The 17,034-nt window shown below is 45.9% G+C and overlaps 1 protein-coding gene across 1 annotated transcript in view; it reads left to right on the forward strand.

Moving 5' to 3' along the window:
• Positions 1–17,034, forward strand: part of SLCO2A1 (solute carrier organic anion transporter family member 2A1) — an 82,436-nt gene that overhangs the window by 40,328 nt on the left and 25,074 nt on the right. Inside the window, exon 3 of the mRNA XM_021678702.1 lies at positions 1,304–1,466. Coding sequence (XP_021534377.1) covers positions 1,304–1,466 — 163 coding nt within the window. The remainder of the gene's footprint in view (positions 1–1,303; positions 1,467–17,034) is intronic.

Raw genomic sequence — 17,034 nt, forward strand, 5'->3', positions numbered from 1 at the left:
CCTGTGAGAATTAGAAGCACACACAGAACATGGAAAGCCATGGGACCAGATGAGCTCACCAGGACAAGAGCGGAGGTTCAGGGACTGAGCTATGAGAGTTGGGAGTTCAGGGAGGCGAGGAGGAACCAGCCAAGGAAATGGAGAAGGAGCCGCCTAGGGGAAGAAAACTAGGAGAAGGTGGTATCCAGGAAACTCAGTGAAAGAAATGTTTCAGGAAGGAATGGTCATCTGAATCACATGGTGCTGAGAGGTCAAGTACGAAGAAAACTGAAATTTGGCCAGTTGGTGATCTTGATAAGAACCGCATACCAAGACTCTGTCTCCTATTTCCTGAGACGGGGCACCTGCTTTTCCAGCCAGAAGGAGATTGTGGTGTGGACAGGGCAGGGCTGTGGGTACTGACATTCAGGGCTCCCCCAGTCCAGATGAGCTTACATCCTGGGCCAGAGGATCATCTCTTTGGATGGAGTTGTAGTCAGAAGATCTGCCAACACCCTGTTTTATCATTTAAGACCTTGCTCCCTAAGCTGGGCCTTCACTTCCCTTCCCTGGCTCAGGGTGGGGCTCAGAGACCACACCTTCCAGGGAGCACCAAGAACATGGAGTTACTGATGTTTACAGCTGGGAAGAAGGAACTTAGGGGTGACTTAGTCCTCCTCCCTCACTGACAGGAGTGGAAGTAAGCCCAAGGAGGGCTAGGGGCAGGTCAGTAGCAGAGCTGCTGGGGCAGAAGCCCACTTCTCCGAGAGGCAGTAGACCAGTCCAGTTAAGACTGGGTGCTTTAAACTCATGCAGTCCCTGTTCAAGCTACCTCCTAATCTCATGGCCAGGACAAGTTACTGACTATTCTGAGTCCCACTGTTGTCACAAAAAAGAGAGTTGTTGCATGATGAAATGAGATAGTACACATTGCTTGGTGGTTATTCTGACCACCAAGCCAACATCCCTAGGGCATTTAGTTAGAGAGTATGTGCTGTTCCTAGGAGGCAGCCAGAACTGGAAGCTTCCTTGGACTTTGCCCCAAGAGGTTTGGGCCTAAGATGGTTGAAATTTAGGCTATGAGCTTTTCATGGTCTCTAGATGCTTCCCTTTGTCTGATCCAGGAGGCTGAGGCTGGGAAGGGACAGTAGGGGAGAGCTGAATCAGCACATCCTGGGCCCACTGTGAGGCTCTCTGGGTGAGGCTGACACTAGGTGGCCTCTTGCCTCTCTGCTTCTCCTGGGCCAGCTACAGTCAGGTCTTCTCTGTGGGTGAGTAGGGACCAAGTCTCTGGTCTCACTCAGCCCCTCTGCTCTCTCTGCAGATCAGCAACGCCATCCTCATCATCTTTGTCAGCTACTTTGGGAGCCGGGTGCACCGTCCACGGCTGATTGGCATTGGGGGTCTGCTCCTGGCTTCGGGTGCCTTCGTCCTCACCCTCCCACACTTCCTCTCAGAGCCTTACCAGTACACCGTGGCCAGCATTGGTAAGTGGCCTCCAACCCCCGCTTCAAGGGGATGCGGAAGGAGTGGGCATCTCACCAAAGTTGGTGGGGATGCTTCTGGGGCAGTGGATACCACTCTAGGCCATGCTGTCCTCTCCCACCAGAAAGGGTCTTTGGCTTTCATTGTTTCGCTTCTCCCCAAAGCACATCTGAAAGTGAAAACATACAAAATTATGTAGAGCTTTGGAGCAGCCCTGACTTGCTGAGATCAGAGCGTGCAGCTGGTGACTCGCCTCCCCCTCTGATTCCCTGTAATTCCCCGTGCTTCATGCAAGGAATGATCCAGTACACACAAGGGGGGATGCTTTCGAGCAGTGCCTGTGATGGGCTTGGCGGAGGGTCAAAGCATTGCCCATGAGGAGATCTGTGGATTTTCTGCGTGTTTAATCATGTGTTTAATGCTTCCTGACATTTGTACAATCATCCATCATTCTTTAGGTTATAATACACATAAACTGTGATCTCCTTTGATTTTCCTGGACACCTGTGAAAGGTAGAGAAAAGGTCTAAGATGAGAACTTGGCACTCGAAGTTGTCTAGTAACTTTCCCAAGGGCACCAGTTAGGGAGAGACAGACCCAAGTCTCCTGATTCTCAGACAAGTGGCCTCTTCTGCAACACAGAGTCTCTGGTTCTTAGTGGTATGCCCTGTGGTAAGGAGAGATGTATGAGGATTTTGCATAAGTAATAAATAAGGAATTAAATAACACGAACTTGCCTGGTAAGAGTTCCCTTGTCTTTAAAAAATTATTTTATTTTTAACATGAAAAAATCAAAATATAGCAAAGTAAATAATACAACAAACACTTATATACTGATATGAAGATTAATCTGTTTTCCTTCAGATACCTCTTCTTTTTTTCTTTTAACAGTTTTATTGAGACCTAATTCACATACCATACAGCTCACTGTACATTTAAGGTGTTTGGGTATATTATGGTTTTGGGGTGTGTGTGTGTGTGTGTATGTTTTCAAGTAGGCTCCATGCTGGGCGTGGAGCCCAACACGGGGCTTGAACTCATGACCCCGAGATCAAGACCTGAGGTGAGATTAAGAGTCAGAGGCTTAACTGACTGAGCCACCCAGGAACCCCTCTTATGTTATTTTTTAATTGTGGTAAAGTATACATAAAACATAAAAGTTGGGGCTCCTGGGTGGCTCATTCTAATTAAGCGTCTCCTTTTGGCTCAGGTCGTGATCCCAGGGTCCAGGGATCGAGGCCCACATTGGGCTCCCTGCTCTCTGGGGAGTCTGTTTCTCCCCCTGCCCCATCCCCCAACTCGTGCTCTCTCTCTCTCTCTCTGACTGAAATAAATAAATAAAATCTTAAAAAAAACATAAAAGTTGCCATCTTAACTAATGGAAGTGTACAATTCAGTGGCATTAATTACATTCACGATACTGAGCAACTATCACCACTATTTCCATAATTTTTTCATCAACTCCAAACAGACACTGTACCCATTAAGCAATAACTCCCCACTCCTCTCTCTCCCTAGCCTCCGGTTATCTCTAATCTGCTTTCTGTCTCTATGAATTTGCCCATTCTAGGTATTTCATATAAGTGGAATCATACAACGTGTCCTTGTGTATCCCGCTTATTTCATTTTGCATCATGTTTTCAAAGTTCATCCATGTTGTAACATGTTGTAACATGTATCAGAACTTCATTTCTTTGTGGCTGAATAATATGCCATTTTATGGGTACAGTACACTTTATGTATCTACTCACCTGTTGATGGACTCTTGGGTTGCCAGATGCCTCTTTTTCAAAAAGAAATAAGACAAGGGTTATTATGCTAAGCGAAATAAGTCAGTCAGAGAAAGACAAATACCATGTGATTTCACTCATATGCACAATTTAAGAAACAAAACAGGTGAACATATGGGAAGGGAAGGAAAAATAAAATAAGACAAAAACAGAGGAGACAAACCTTAAGAGACTCTTAACTATGGGAACAACTTGCTTCAGGGGAAGGGGGTGGGGTTGCTGGAGGGGAGGGGGGTGGGGGATGGGGTAACTGGATGATGGGCATTAAGGAGGGCACTTGATGTAATGAGCACTGGGTGTTATATGCAACTGATGAACCACTAAATTCTACCCCTGAATATATACATACACCGTATGTTAACTAAATTGAGTTTAAGTAAAAAAATTTTAAAAATTAAAAAAAAAAAAAAGAAACATTAACTCCTTCTTGGCTCCTCACTTCCTCCGCCACAGGAGGTGGCCACTCGCCTGTAAGTTTGTGTGCTTAAGTTCATTGCATATCAGTATACTTTTTCCTTCTAGTGTTATGTCTTATCTCTTTAGGCTTATCTTTTTTCTTCTACTGGTTTGGAAGTTATACAGTATTAGTTATCCTTATGTTGAAACATTTAAAAATTATTAGAGAGTAAGATTGACTTTTCATTGGGGGTGACACATAGTTCTATAAATTTGAACACATTTATAGATTTGTGTAGCCACCACAGTCAGGATATAGAACAGTTCCATCACTCCGACATGTCCATCATGCTATTCTTTTATAGTCACACTCTCCCCAGGCACTGCAACCACTAGCCCATTTCCATCACTATAGTTTTGTGGCTTCGAGAATAACACAGAAATGGAAACATGGAGCATGTAACATCTTGAGACTGGATTCTTTCCTGGGCCATAGGCCTTTGAAATTCACTGAAGTTGTTGCATATATCAGTAGTTCATTCCTTTTTATTGCTGAGTAGTATTCTATTGTACGGATATACCACAGTTTACCTATTCATCCATTGAAAGACATTTGAATTGTTTCCAGTTTGTACCAAGTACAAATAGAGCTGCTATAAATATTTGTGTTTAAGGTTTTTTTTTTTTTTTTTGTAAATACAAGTTTATGATGTTAACATCTTTTCATGTGCTTATTTGTCATGCATATATTCTCTTTGGGAAGGTGTCTGTTCAAGCCTTCTGCCCATTTTGTAATTGGATTATTTGTTTTCTTACTGTCCAGTTTGAGAGTTCTTTATAAATTCTGGATACAAATTCTTTATTGGGCAGAAGATTTGCGAATATTTTCTCCCAGTCCTTAGCTTATCTTTTACATTCTTTTAACACTGTCATTTGCAAAGCAAAAGTTTTTCATTTTGATGAAATACAATTTATAATTCTTTTTTCTTTAATGGATCATGCTTTTGGTCCACATTTAAGAACTCTTTGCCTAATTCCAGGTCAGAAAGATTTTCTCCTATGCGTGTGGTTTTTGTTTTTGGGTTTTTTTTTTTTCTTCTTAAGTTTTATAGCTTCCCACTTACATTTAGATCTATGATCCATTTGAGTTAATTTTTTAATAAGATTCTTTTTCTTCTTTTTGCCTATGGATGTTAAATTGTTTGTGTCATTCGTCAAAAAGACTATCTTTTGGGGTGTTTGGGTGGCTCAGTCAGTTAAGTGTCTGCCTTCGGCTCAGGTCATGATCCCGGGGTCCTGGGATCGAGTCCCACTTCGGGCTCCCTGCTCAGTGGGGAGCCTCCTTCTCCCTCTGCCTGCCGCTCCCCCGCTTGTGCTCTCTCTCTCTCAAATAAATAAATAAAATCTATTTAAAAAAAGACTATCTTTTCTCCACTAAATATTTTTCGCACCATTATGAAAAATCAATTGGTCATACTTGTGTGGGTCTTTTTCTAGACTTTCTGTTCTTTTCCAGGAGTCTCTGTGTGTGTTCTTTCCCACTGTCACACTGTCATGATTCCTGCAACTTTATAGTTAAGATTTTAAAATTGGGTACTGTGATTCCTCCAACTTTAGTCTTCTTTTGCAAAATTGTTTTATCTATTCTTATTCATTTGTCTTCCCATATAAATTTTATAAACAGCTTGTCTATCTAAAAAAGATGCTTCTGGAATTTTTATTAGAATTGCACTAGATTCATAGATCAATCTGGGGACACTGGACACATTTATTGAGTCTGCCAGTCCATGAACACAGTATGCCTCACCCTTACTCTTACGTTTTAACACTGACCTATGACTTAACAAACTCTAAAGCTGATGAATGTCTCTATTCTCCAACGGAACAAAGTAAGGATGCTGGGATATTTTACTGCTCACTGTCCTCTTCCATCTTCCATGTTTTTGTTGACCCGTACTTTAGTTCTGCCTGTCTTTCACCTCCCCCCAGTACCCATTATTATTATAGTCGTTGTTAGTTATAAATAAGTCAGCACTTATGTGTATTTACCCACAAGTTTACTAGTTTCTTTGCTCACAATTGCTTCTTGCATTTCACCTACCCTTGTTGATTTAATTTCCTTTTTCCTGAAATATATTCGTTAACATGACTTGCAGGTGGGCCCATGAATGAGAAAATCTCTAAGTCTGTGTCTGAAAATGTCAGTTTTACCCTTGTCCTCGCATTATGGTTTGGCTGCAAGCAGGATTTTAAACTCATAGTTATTTCCTCTCAGTGCCTCTGTCTTCTGGCTCCTCTTTCTGGTATTGGGACTTCTCCATCAGTCTCATCGTCAATCCTTTCTGGTAATTCCGTTTTTTCTCTCTAGTTGACTTTAAGATTTTCTCCCTTCTTTGTGGTCTTGCATGTTTACCATATGGTGTCTAAGTGTAGGTTAATTTTTACTTATCTGTTTGGAAGTTCAATGTGCTATTTCTTTTGAAGATTAAGGTTTTTCTTTGATTCTGAAAAACTCTCAGCCAGAAACGTTCCCGATATTGCATAGCCCTATTTTCTCCATTCTGTCCTCTAAAAATCCATATAATGTATTATATATAAAATATATAAATATATAATATATAACATATAAAATATTTTATATGTTATAACATATAAAATAAATATATAATATAGTATATATAATATGTATATATAATACATTAATGTATTATATATGTACATTAATGTATTAATGTATTATATATAATACATTTTGATGTCTGGCCTTCTCATCTTTTGTCTTTCATAGTTTCAAGTGCTTTATTCATCTAAGCTGCCTCCTGGTAATTTCCTCAAGTATGTCTTCTTGCTCACTTAGTCTCCCTTCAGCTCCCTTAATCTGATCCAACTCATACTCTACATTGTACATTTTAATGGCTCTGTATATTTTGCTAATTTCTAAAAGTTATTATGTTAGTTTTTCAAATCTCTCTGCCCTGTTTTCATGATTTTTGATATTGCCTTATGATTTCTATTTACTTTGGTCTCTTCAATTACTTTAAACAAATTTATTTTATAGTCTTTTTCAGTTTGCTCCCCTTAGCTAAAGTTTTGAGGATGCTAAAATGTTTTGTGTTTGCTTGCTCTTGTTCATGGTGGATTATTTCCTGTATGTTTTATAATGTTTGACTGTGGGATCATTTGCAGTGGGATTTTTTTTCCCCTGTAAAAATTTTGTGTGGTCTGGGTTGGGGAAATAGCCTTACAAAGTGGTTTTGCATTTGCATTCACTCAGCACCCCAGGAACAACATTGCTTTGGAGCTAATTTTATGATAATTTATTGGCTTGGGATAAACTTGTACATGTTTTGAAGGATGTAAGAAGTGGCAGTGGCTTTGTGATGAGCAGCAATGAGAGTCCACAAATGCTCATCCTTGGCCCACTGTATTGGAGGTGAAGATGTCTGAGAATAAGTAAGCCACCAAAGGATATGCTAAGGGAATAACTGATTCTGATTCCTGTTTACCTGCTTACTTAAATGTCAGGTGCTTTTTTTTTTTTTTGGTCTCATCTAGAGGTCAGGTTCAAGAGTTGAATCACTTAGAATGATAGAAGGGATTCCTTTTTTTTTTTTTTTTTAAGATTTTATTTATTTATTTGAGAGAGAGAGAGAATACACACGTGAGCCGGGGAGATGGGCAGAGGGAGAGGGAAGAGACACCCTAATGAGCAGGGAGCCCTATGTGGGGCTCGATCCCAGGAGCCCTATGTGGGGCTCGATCCCAGGACCCCAAGATCATGACCTGAGCCGAAGGCAGACGCTCAACAACTGAGCCACCCAGGTGCCCCGAAGGGATTCCTTTATGGGTTCTGAGACTTCTGGTAGGGACAGACAGGAGGCTGAAACGGAAAAAGAATGGAGCCAGAGTAGCAGTGTCTAATGATGAAATGTCTGCTGGGTTCTGATCATGGGGATCTTTTCCCCACCTCTATGTAAATCACCAGTGAACTAATCTTTTCTCATGAATGCATTGTGGCTTGTATCTATTTGGACTATGTAGAGACTGAGTTCTTCTTCAAGTAGGTCCAGGTGGAAGACAGACCCAAACCTAGGTGTCCTGCCATGCTCTTTCTCCTCCTCAGTCTAGACAAGGGACTTGAGGCCAGCTCTGAAGGAGAGTCAGGCATTGCTGGCTACCGTCCCAGAGAGTCCTGTGCCAAGCCCACTCCAGACCCAGGGTCCCTGCCCTTCCCCAGCAGCATGAGGACTGGATTAATGAAATCAGCAAGGGAGCCCAGGGCACTGGGGCCAGGCTGAGGGGAGGGCATCCTGCCAGGCACCACACACTGTGGGTTGGTGGGTTGGCTGCCCAAAGCCTGGGCCACATACCAACGGCATTTGCTTCACACAGAGCAGCCACCACAGAGGGTGGTTAGAGATGGGCGGGCCCCTGAAAGCAATCACTCTGCTCCTTGTTAGGGATAGTCCGTTGGCTGGGGTTCAGCCCACCATGATCCTCTTTGCTCAGAGGGAAACACTCTGGCATTCCCTCCTTGACCTCAGTGCTCTCAGACAAACTCCACTGAGAGGGAACTGAAGGGGACTGGGACAGGGACCACAGCTGGCCTCTCAGCCTGCCAGGAGGAACCACAGGCCAGGAGAATCAACTTTTTCATTGTTTTTGCTCGTTTCATCTGTGTAAATTCTATTTGCAACAACAAGGCCCGGCAGTCTCCCTTACTGTGGCTGGGGTCAAAACGGCAGCTGGAAGTGCTCAGGGCTGAGGCGCCTTTAGGGCATCTTCCTGGTGTCAGGAGGAGGGATGAGGAGGACTTTGGCCCCGGAGCCACATCTGTGGCATCTATCTGGGGCTGTGCGCTGGGTACCAGTGCAGCATGGGTATGTGCTGTGCTAATGTGTGCAAATGAAAATATCCAGAAATCTCACTTCATGGGGAAAGTTTGAAATGCAACTCCTATCTCATAGGTATTCCTATGGGAACTTTAGTTTTGAATTAGTCAAGGCGATCAGGAACAAATGAATTTTATTAAATGCACCACCCTGAGTGGTGTTCTGGAGTCAGGCAGTCCTTGGGAATGGAGACTCCCTCCCTCGGGCCACCTCCTCCACAGCTGAGGCTCAGTTCCTCCCCGTATGAAACAGACACTTGCTCACAGGGCAACGAGAGCTGGGAAGATGCTTGCTCAGCATTTAGCCTGTTAAATGTTGGCTTTTATAACTGGCAGTGGTGGGATGGGGCGCCTGGGTGGCACAGTCGGCTAAGTGTCTGACTTCGGCTCAGCTCATGACGTTGGGGTCCTGGGATGGAGCCCCATGTTGGGCTCCATGCTCGGTGGGGAGTCTGCTAGTTCCTCTGCCCCTCCCCCAGCTCATGCTGGATCTCTCTCTTTCTCTCTCTCTCAAATAAAAAAAATCTTTGAAAAAAATAATTGGCAGTGGTGGGGACAAGATATGTATTATGCTGGGTAAACTAGGGTCCCAAATGAGGAAGCATCCTGCTTCATATAACAAGCTGAGTCTCATAGCTCATGGGCATGGGCTGATGGGCTGGGCTTCCTGGGGGCATCTGAGCGCAGCTTCTCCCTCGTCCTCACTGTAGGTCTTCTGCTCTGGCCTAGAGCAGGGCTTGTCACTCAACATAGTCCCTGCTGCATCCTCCATATGTGAGTCCATAGGATTTCTCTCAGTTGAAGCTGGGGCTGCTATTCTGTTCTATTCCCAGACCCTAGTTGGAGCAGCCTGGTCTGATGGGAAGAGCACAGACTTCAACGTTCAAATGTAGCTCAGCCATTTACTTGCCAAGGCTCCTTAAGCAAGCTCCTACTTTACCTTCCTGAACCTCAGTTTCCTTATCTGTAAAATGGGACTCATAATACCTTCACTTTCAGGGTGTTCTGAGGGCAAAATTAACACAAAGTAGTATAGGTAAAGTGCCCATGTTAGCTGTCCAGCAAATTTTTCTTTGCCTGCCCTTATTGTGACATTTGAAATTTGTTACTCATAAGTAATGACCCCCAGACCTATTATGTCTTGATTGCTGATTTCCTCCCCTTGGAGCAAAGCTACTCCAGAAATGAACATGGGAAATGAAGAGTAACTATGTATTTTAGGAAAAAAATAAAGAGGGGCTGAACATTGTGGGAATCATGGAGACCTTTAACAACTGATTGCTAATTTTAAAAAGGCCAGGCAGACATTTATGAATGTTTAGATTTTCTAAATGTCAGAGGGGTCCGGAAATGTGCCCTGGCGCCTTTAGAAAAAAGACTAGTTACCCAGCCAAGCCTCCAAGACCACTTCTGGAAGGCACAGAGAAGTTTCGGTAGATGGGAAACAGGCCAACGTGATATCAATTCCCTTAGGAGATGAAAGAAGGGTCTTCGGAAACCAGTGTCTGGCAGGACTAGGTGTAACCTGTGGAACCTCCTAAGCCAAATCCAGAGGGAAGTCGGTCCCTACACAGACAATGGATGCACACAGGCAGGGAGCTTCCTGTAAGATAAGAGGTGGGGTTGGATTGTGTTTTTGAAGCAGTCAAGAAAAGAAAGGGAAGAGTCAGCTTTCTAGTCCTTTATTCATAAATGTGTCAGCTCGTCCATGCTCATTCATCCCAAGGGTGTCCCTGGGAAAGAGGGTGGTAAAGAGGCATAAGGAAGGGAAGCCTCAGACTCCTGAGTGACTGTATTTCTTCCTCAGTGGACAACACACAGGGCCTAGAATCAGCTCCCCAACCCCCAGAGCAGAACCCACTCCCCTGAACTGTGGGAGCCACTCAGGGTCCTTCCACTGAGGGAACTGCTCATGGCAAACAAACTCAGGGCTGTCCAGTGGTGAACAGCCAGCTGTGGTGTGAGATGGGTATGCTTAGAAGGTGTTCAGGGCAGGGCGGGGGGATGTGTGAGTGTGTCTGTGGGGTAATTGTGTATCAGTGTGTGTGTGAGGGAAGGTATACTGGTGTGGACGGGAGGTGGATGTATGTGGAGGTGGGAAGGGTGGGGGTGGGGCTGTGTGCGAGGGAAGAAATGTGGGGGAGGCGTGTGGAGGGTGTAGGGGGACCGTGTGGATGTGTGGAGTATGGAGATGGGGATGTATGTGAGAGGGAAAAGTGTGTATGGCAGGGGTTGGTCGGGGTGTGGAGGTGGGGGTATATGTGGCGGGGGGAAGGGGTAAGTGTGTGTGTGTTGGGGGGTGAGTAGGTGAACAGTTGGGGCGGAAGTTGTACAACCTGGCCAATTGGATCTATTTAACCTGAAAAAGAAGAGAAAACAACAAGAGGGGGGAAAAAAGTCACAAAACACATGGGGGTGATTAAATCAACTGAGAAAAAAATAGCCCCAAACAGATGAGCACAGCAAAACCTAATGAAATTTGATGTGGAACATTTTTTAATGCATAGTGTAGGAAAGAATAGAAACCAATGGGGAGAAATGATAGAAAACACTAGACTGTGGTGCTGAGCATTAGGGGAAGGCCAGGGAAGGAGCTGGGGCTCCTCAGGTGAACTGGTCATTTCCATGGCAACAGGACCATGGCCTCTCTAAAGGCCCCAGCAGTTGATGTGAGAGGAGTTGACCGTCAGGTTCTCTTAACATCTGCTTTGTGGGCAAGCCACAATCTCCCCCCTTGGCCAGCCTGGAAATGAGAGCCCCTTGTTCTCCTAGTCTCCAGCTGAGGTCTGAGTAGGGACCTGAGCATGGTTCCCCCTCCCAGTAAGGCCTGCAAGGCTTGTTTAGTCATTTCCCCTGTTCAGGAATGAGGCTGGGGTGGCAGACCTGCTTGGGTCTGGGAGGAGGGGCAGTGTTATATGGCAGCCTGCATCCTGCAGGTTGTATCCTGCACCCTGCTCCCCTGGGGAGAGTCACTTCTCCAGCATTCCCAGCTGACTGGATGTCTTGGGCGATGTGGGAGGTTGCAAGGGGGGGTCTCCTCGGGGGAGTTGGCACACAGGGTGGGAAAGAAAGGGTGGTTACTATTCCAGTGGCTTTGGGCACCCCAGGAAAACTGTTAGGGAGTGAGGGATAGCCCTACAGAAACAGTGTGGGTCCCTGTCCCACTGGGGATTATGGCTTGAAGAAACCATTGGCCTCTCCTGCAGGAGGCCTGGGGCTCCCTGAGGATCCCTGGAGGACACAGGGAGGAACTTTCTGTGCCACACCTGGTAGAACAGAACTGTTGGCTGTGCCCAGATACCTCCTGTGGCCCAAGGGTTTGAAATGGGAACCACCAGACACATTTGGGTAGTGTGCCACCCACCAGGAGGCAGGAAACCAGCAAGAGACAGGGACAAAAGGACTCTTCAGGATTCAGAGCTTGGATTGGCCACCATCAGAAAGGATGCGAGGCCCAGATCTAAAGGGGGAAACAGCACAGAGAAGTCAGGACCACCATGAGTGTGCTAGGAGGTGAGGCCTGTGGGAGGTGATTAGGTCACGAGGGTTGTGCCCTCATGAATGGGATCAGAGCCCTTATAAGAGGTCAGAGAGCTCCCTCACTCTCTTTCTGCTTTGTGAGGACATAACAAGAAGTTGGCAATCTGCCACCCAGAAGAGGCTCTCATCAGAACCTATCTGTGCTGGCTCCCTGATCTCACACTTCCAGCTTCCAGAACTGTGAGAAATTTCTGTTGTTTACAAGCCACCCAGTCTAGGATACTTTGGTATAGCAGCCCAGACTGATTCCATTAGATTCATTCTCCTTGGTTGGAGCCCCTCCTTATAGCCTCAGGCCTAATTTTGAGTTTTCAGGTTTTGGACTGTCATTCTTTCTTTTTTTTTTTTTTTTTTCCTCTCCTTTTTTTAAAAATTAACATATAATATATTATTTGTTTCAGGAGTACAGGTCTGTAATTCATCAGTCTTCTATAATGCCCGGTGCTCATTACACACATGCCCTCCCCAATGTCCATCACCTAGTTACCCCATCCCCCCACCCACCCCTCCCCTCCAGCAACCCTCAGTTTGTTTCCTATGATTAAGAGTCTCTTATGGTTTGTCTGTCTTGTTAACTATTCCTCCCCGTTTTGTGTCATTTGTGTCATTCACAAATTTGTCAGCTGTTACTGCTTTCACCCAAGCCTGTGACAACAGTGTTGAGTGGTGTGCAGTTAGGTCCATCTCCCGGGTTGCACTGGCCCATTGATGTCAGCCCTGGGCACGCTTTGAGCCAGTTCTCCCCAGAGGACTCTCCAGCCACGTGTCCGCATCTTGTCTACCAGGATATCATGACAGGCTTGTCAAAAGGCTTCCTCCAGTCAAGTAACACCATGTTACAACTTCCTGCTGGTCTACGAGCCCTACTAACAGAGGAAATGAGGTTGGTTTGGCATGACTGGCTCTTGATGAACTCATGTTGGCTCAGCTCATCATTTTTTTTTTTTCCAAAGAGGTCCTCATCAGCCTATTGAATAAATCTGTGAAGAGTATGTTCTGCTTCACTCCCAACTGGAGGGTGCATATTAAGCTCACATCTCTTCCAACATTTTAAATGGCTTTAAGCCACCATCCTTCTCACTCAGGTATATCTCCCGTCCCTACTGTGCACTAAGAAACAGTTTGATGATGAGCCAAGCCAGGTGATGCCTTCTTCCTTGGCCTGGTGGCAATTCCTTAGGGCGCAGGGGCAAGGGTGTGCGTGGGGAAAGCTCCTCGCCAGCAGGGTAACATCCAGTCTTGTTTCACCGTGCACAGTGGACCTGCCCTCTCACATCTGGCCTCCTCAATACAAGTAGGCATTTTCCCCAGTGCTGGGGTGATGGTGTGTGAGGGGTGACCAGCCAGCCTCAGCCTCAGAACTAGTCTTACAAACTCAGTTGGAGAGCAGAACACAGGATCACTCTCCTTCCACTCCCTGAGCTCACTCTTTTCTTTCAAAGATATGAATCCATCCTCTCCTGATGATCAGCACTGATCTTACTTGTCTCTAGTTTCTAGACCCAGCCCCCAGGTTCTTAGAAACCTGGGCTTTATTGCCTGTCTCCAGGGTTCCACCTTCTCCCTTCTTCATTTAAATTTTTCAGTTTCTGGCCTCTTTGGATGAAAATTGATATTATTTGATCACTATGTCCCAGGTTATAATATACCCATTATTTTAATCCTAATAAGAATATCACAAGGTAGGTATTATATCTGTTTTGGAGATGAAGACATTGAGGTTCTGAGAGGCCCCCAACCAGTGAGTGGTAGAACCAAGATTTGAACTTGATTTGTCTGGTTTCAAAATATGAATCCCTTTCACTACCCCATGATGTGTCTCAGGCTGTCAAACTTAACTCTGTCAGTTTCTGCTGGTGCAGAAGAATCTGTTCTCCTAGTTTCCCAAAACGAAACTCAGGATGCCCACAGAAATTTTTTTGTAAGTGAAGACTTAGTCTAGTTGGAATAGACCACATATTATTAGCGGGGCATTATGGAGTAACAAGGCTTTGTGAACTGCACTGGGAACCCAATCACTTACGATGTGTGAACAATCCACTTTGCAAACCACTTTGAGATCTCAAATCATCTGAGTTTGGGACAGTCTGTTCCAGGCCTGCTGGTGGGTGTTGCCAGAGTTTTCGGGAAGGACTGTTGAGTAGCTGAATTTAGGAAGATGAGGAAATAGGTCCTTCAGAGGGGAACATTCTGAATGAGGTTCCAGGGGTTTGCTGATAGCCTGAGGGCTTGGCACCTTGGCCTTGTTTCCAGAAAACTCTCCAGAAGCACCCCCCGGGCCTTTTCCTATTATTCTCTTACAGATTGCTTCTGAGGCTTGGGTCTTGCCTCACTTGACCCTACTCACCCACAAACCATGCCCCCTTCTGAGCAGGGAGGTATGTGTGGCTTTCAAGGAACATGACTTGAGGGAGAACTCACTGCCGCCCTTCTGTGCCCCAGAGGAACTCTCTTCTACCAGAATGATGAGCATGACTATTCAAAGGAAAGCCCCATTTGCCGTGGCCTTCCTATATTTCTTGACCCTTCTAGGGTCCTCTCTCAGACCTAGTTTCAGATCTTTGTGCAGAGACCTCTTACATCCTTGGCAGCCCTCCAGCTGAGCTCAGCCTGGCCACACCTGGAATGTGTGTCTTTGAACAATGGAGTGGCTAGACCTTGGTCTGCCCAGATTTGTCCTGTCTCTGTAGGTCCCATTCTGGGGAAGTAGACCTTCCTGCCACAGAGTCCCCTATCTTTCCAAGCCCACTGAGGGGTCCAGAATTAGAACTGAAACTCTGAATTTAAATTGTGGAATGAGTCAGAGGGTTGACTCACGTGCAACTGGGGTGGTGCTGGGGTAGCTGGAGGAGGAGAGAGGTCCCAGCCTGTTTCTAGTTAGCATTTCACAGCCCTGTGAAAACTGGCACAGCCAGACTTCTGGGTCTTGTGGGAAAAGAATGTGCTCTGATGAACTTGAGCCTTCCAGAAGTCTGCCTTGGGGAAGATGAGAAACAAACTGACATCCCTCTAATGAACAGATTCCCCTCCCTCCCTTTCTCAGGGCCCTCCAAGATGGAGGAAAGCGACCTTGGGTGGGCAGGCAGCCTCTGGAGTCTGTGGTGGCTGGAATAGACAGGCATTTCTCTGACCTTACCACAGGATTTAACATGGTGGGAAGGTCAAAGCTAGCAACATCAGAAGAGGAGGGTGATGTGTTTCCATCAGTCAATGGAGAGTAACTGGGTAGAGGGCCTTTGCTGGAATGCTTGAGGAATGGGGAGAGGTGGCTCTGTCTCCTTCACATGGGCCTGAGCTCCTAAAGGAAGCTGAGAAACCACTCCAGGGAGAAGAGGGGTGGGGTGGACCAAAGAAACTGAGTCTCCACCTCCCCCCCCCACCATCGGTTTTGCCAAGGTCTTCTGACACAAGGTCTTTTCCTCCCCCTTCTTCCAGCCCTTGGACTCATCAGTCCCTGTCCTCTAGATTTTTAGGAGAAAAGCCTAATGGTCTAAATTCTAGAAGACTCCGCTCTCACCAGAGGAAGCCGGCCATGTTTCCCCACTGCCGGAGTCCCAGACATGAGTTCTTGGGAAGCCCACACTATGCCTGTCTCTGGCATAAACACCTGTGCCCACATTGAGGCAGGGAGCAGCAGGTCCTACCCACCACCGCACCCCGCTCTTCCTGGCTCCAGGGCTCCCTGCCCCCAGGACAGCCAGCTGCTGCATCCCCACGGGCGGGGCTCCCTGGTGAAAGAAGCCTTGTCCTCTGCAGGTGAATTTCGCATGAGTCACGGCCTCGGCCAGGGTGGATTTGGCCCCATTCAGGGCTGGCATAAGGAAAAGAGAGTTCAAGAGATCTTGAATCAATTTAGCATGCGGAAGAGCCAGAAAGGAACTCCATAGACTTGGAGTTGGGGCCAATTGACTATATTTTAAAATACACATTTTAGTAAAGGCAGTTGCTGACATGGAGTGTGACATTCTAAAAGTTAATGAGAACACACGAGCCCCAGAGGGTTTTACCTCCTGGACGTTTCATCAGGTAGAATTTCGCAAGGATTTTTATGTCACTGGTGAACTGTGCCACGCGCCGGGCGAAGACCAAATAAGCCAGTCAATGTTTTCCTGATCTTCGATGACCATGACATGCCCCACAGAAAATAATGTTGCCAGCCAAGCCGGCAACAGTGTTCTAATAAACATGAGTGTAGTAAAATAACAAGAATCCGAGAAATCAAGGACTAGAGCTCTTAAGAGAAACAATCTCCAGGCCTTCGTTTGTCACGCGCTCCTGCAGCCAGCCTGGCCTTGCATGTCTCACACGCATGCCTCTGGGCTGTGCGTCCCGGAGCCGGCCAGCCCTCCCTGCCCCTCATGCAATGCATGGCCTCACCTATTTTGCCACCAAAATAGCTCTTTATTGGGTCAATTCCACTCCCTACACATGGGCCTCGGATCTTGTAAACTGGTCTTAATGCCTCCAGTTGTGTTCGTGATCTTGACCCTTCTGGGGTTTTCCTTAGGATACAATCCGTGCCCCTTCCCAGGACCCACAAACCCTCCAGGAGTGGCTCTGCCTCACCCCGCTTTTACCTGCATGCCGCTCGTACTGAACTGCATTCTGTGCCGTGGAGCGTGTCACCCACATCTCTCAGCCCCTCCACATTGCTCTTCCTCAGTCCTCCTCGCTGCTCTTTGTCTACTCCTATTGCTTCTTAGCTCAGGGCCACTTTCTCCGGGAATCTTTTCCCAAACCCTCTCCCAGTGATGCTGGGTTGGTGCTTCTCCCACACGCTCCCTGTTCTCTCCCGACTCGGTGTGGAGCAGGCTACATTATACTTTATTGGGGTAATTATATATATATATATATATATATATATATATATATATATATACATATATATATATATACATACACACATAACATTTACCGTTCTCACTTTTTTTTTTTTTAAGATTTTCTTTATTT

Source organism: Neomonachus schauinslandi, chromosome 1 (assembly GCF_002201575.2).
Source record: "Neomonachus schauinslandi chromosome 1, ASM220157v2, whole genome shotgun sequence".
Classification (NCBI taxonomy): Eukaryota; Metazoa; Chordata; class Mammalia; order Carnivora; family Phocidae; genus Neomonachus; species Neomonachus schauinslandi.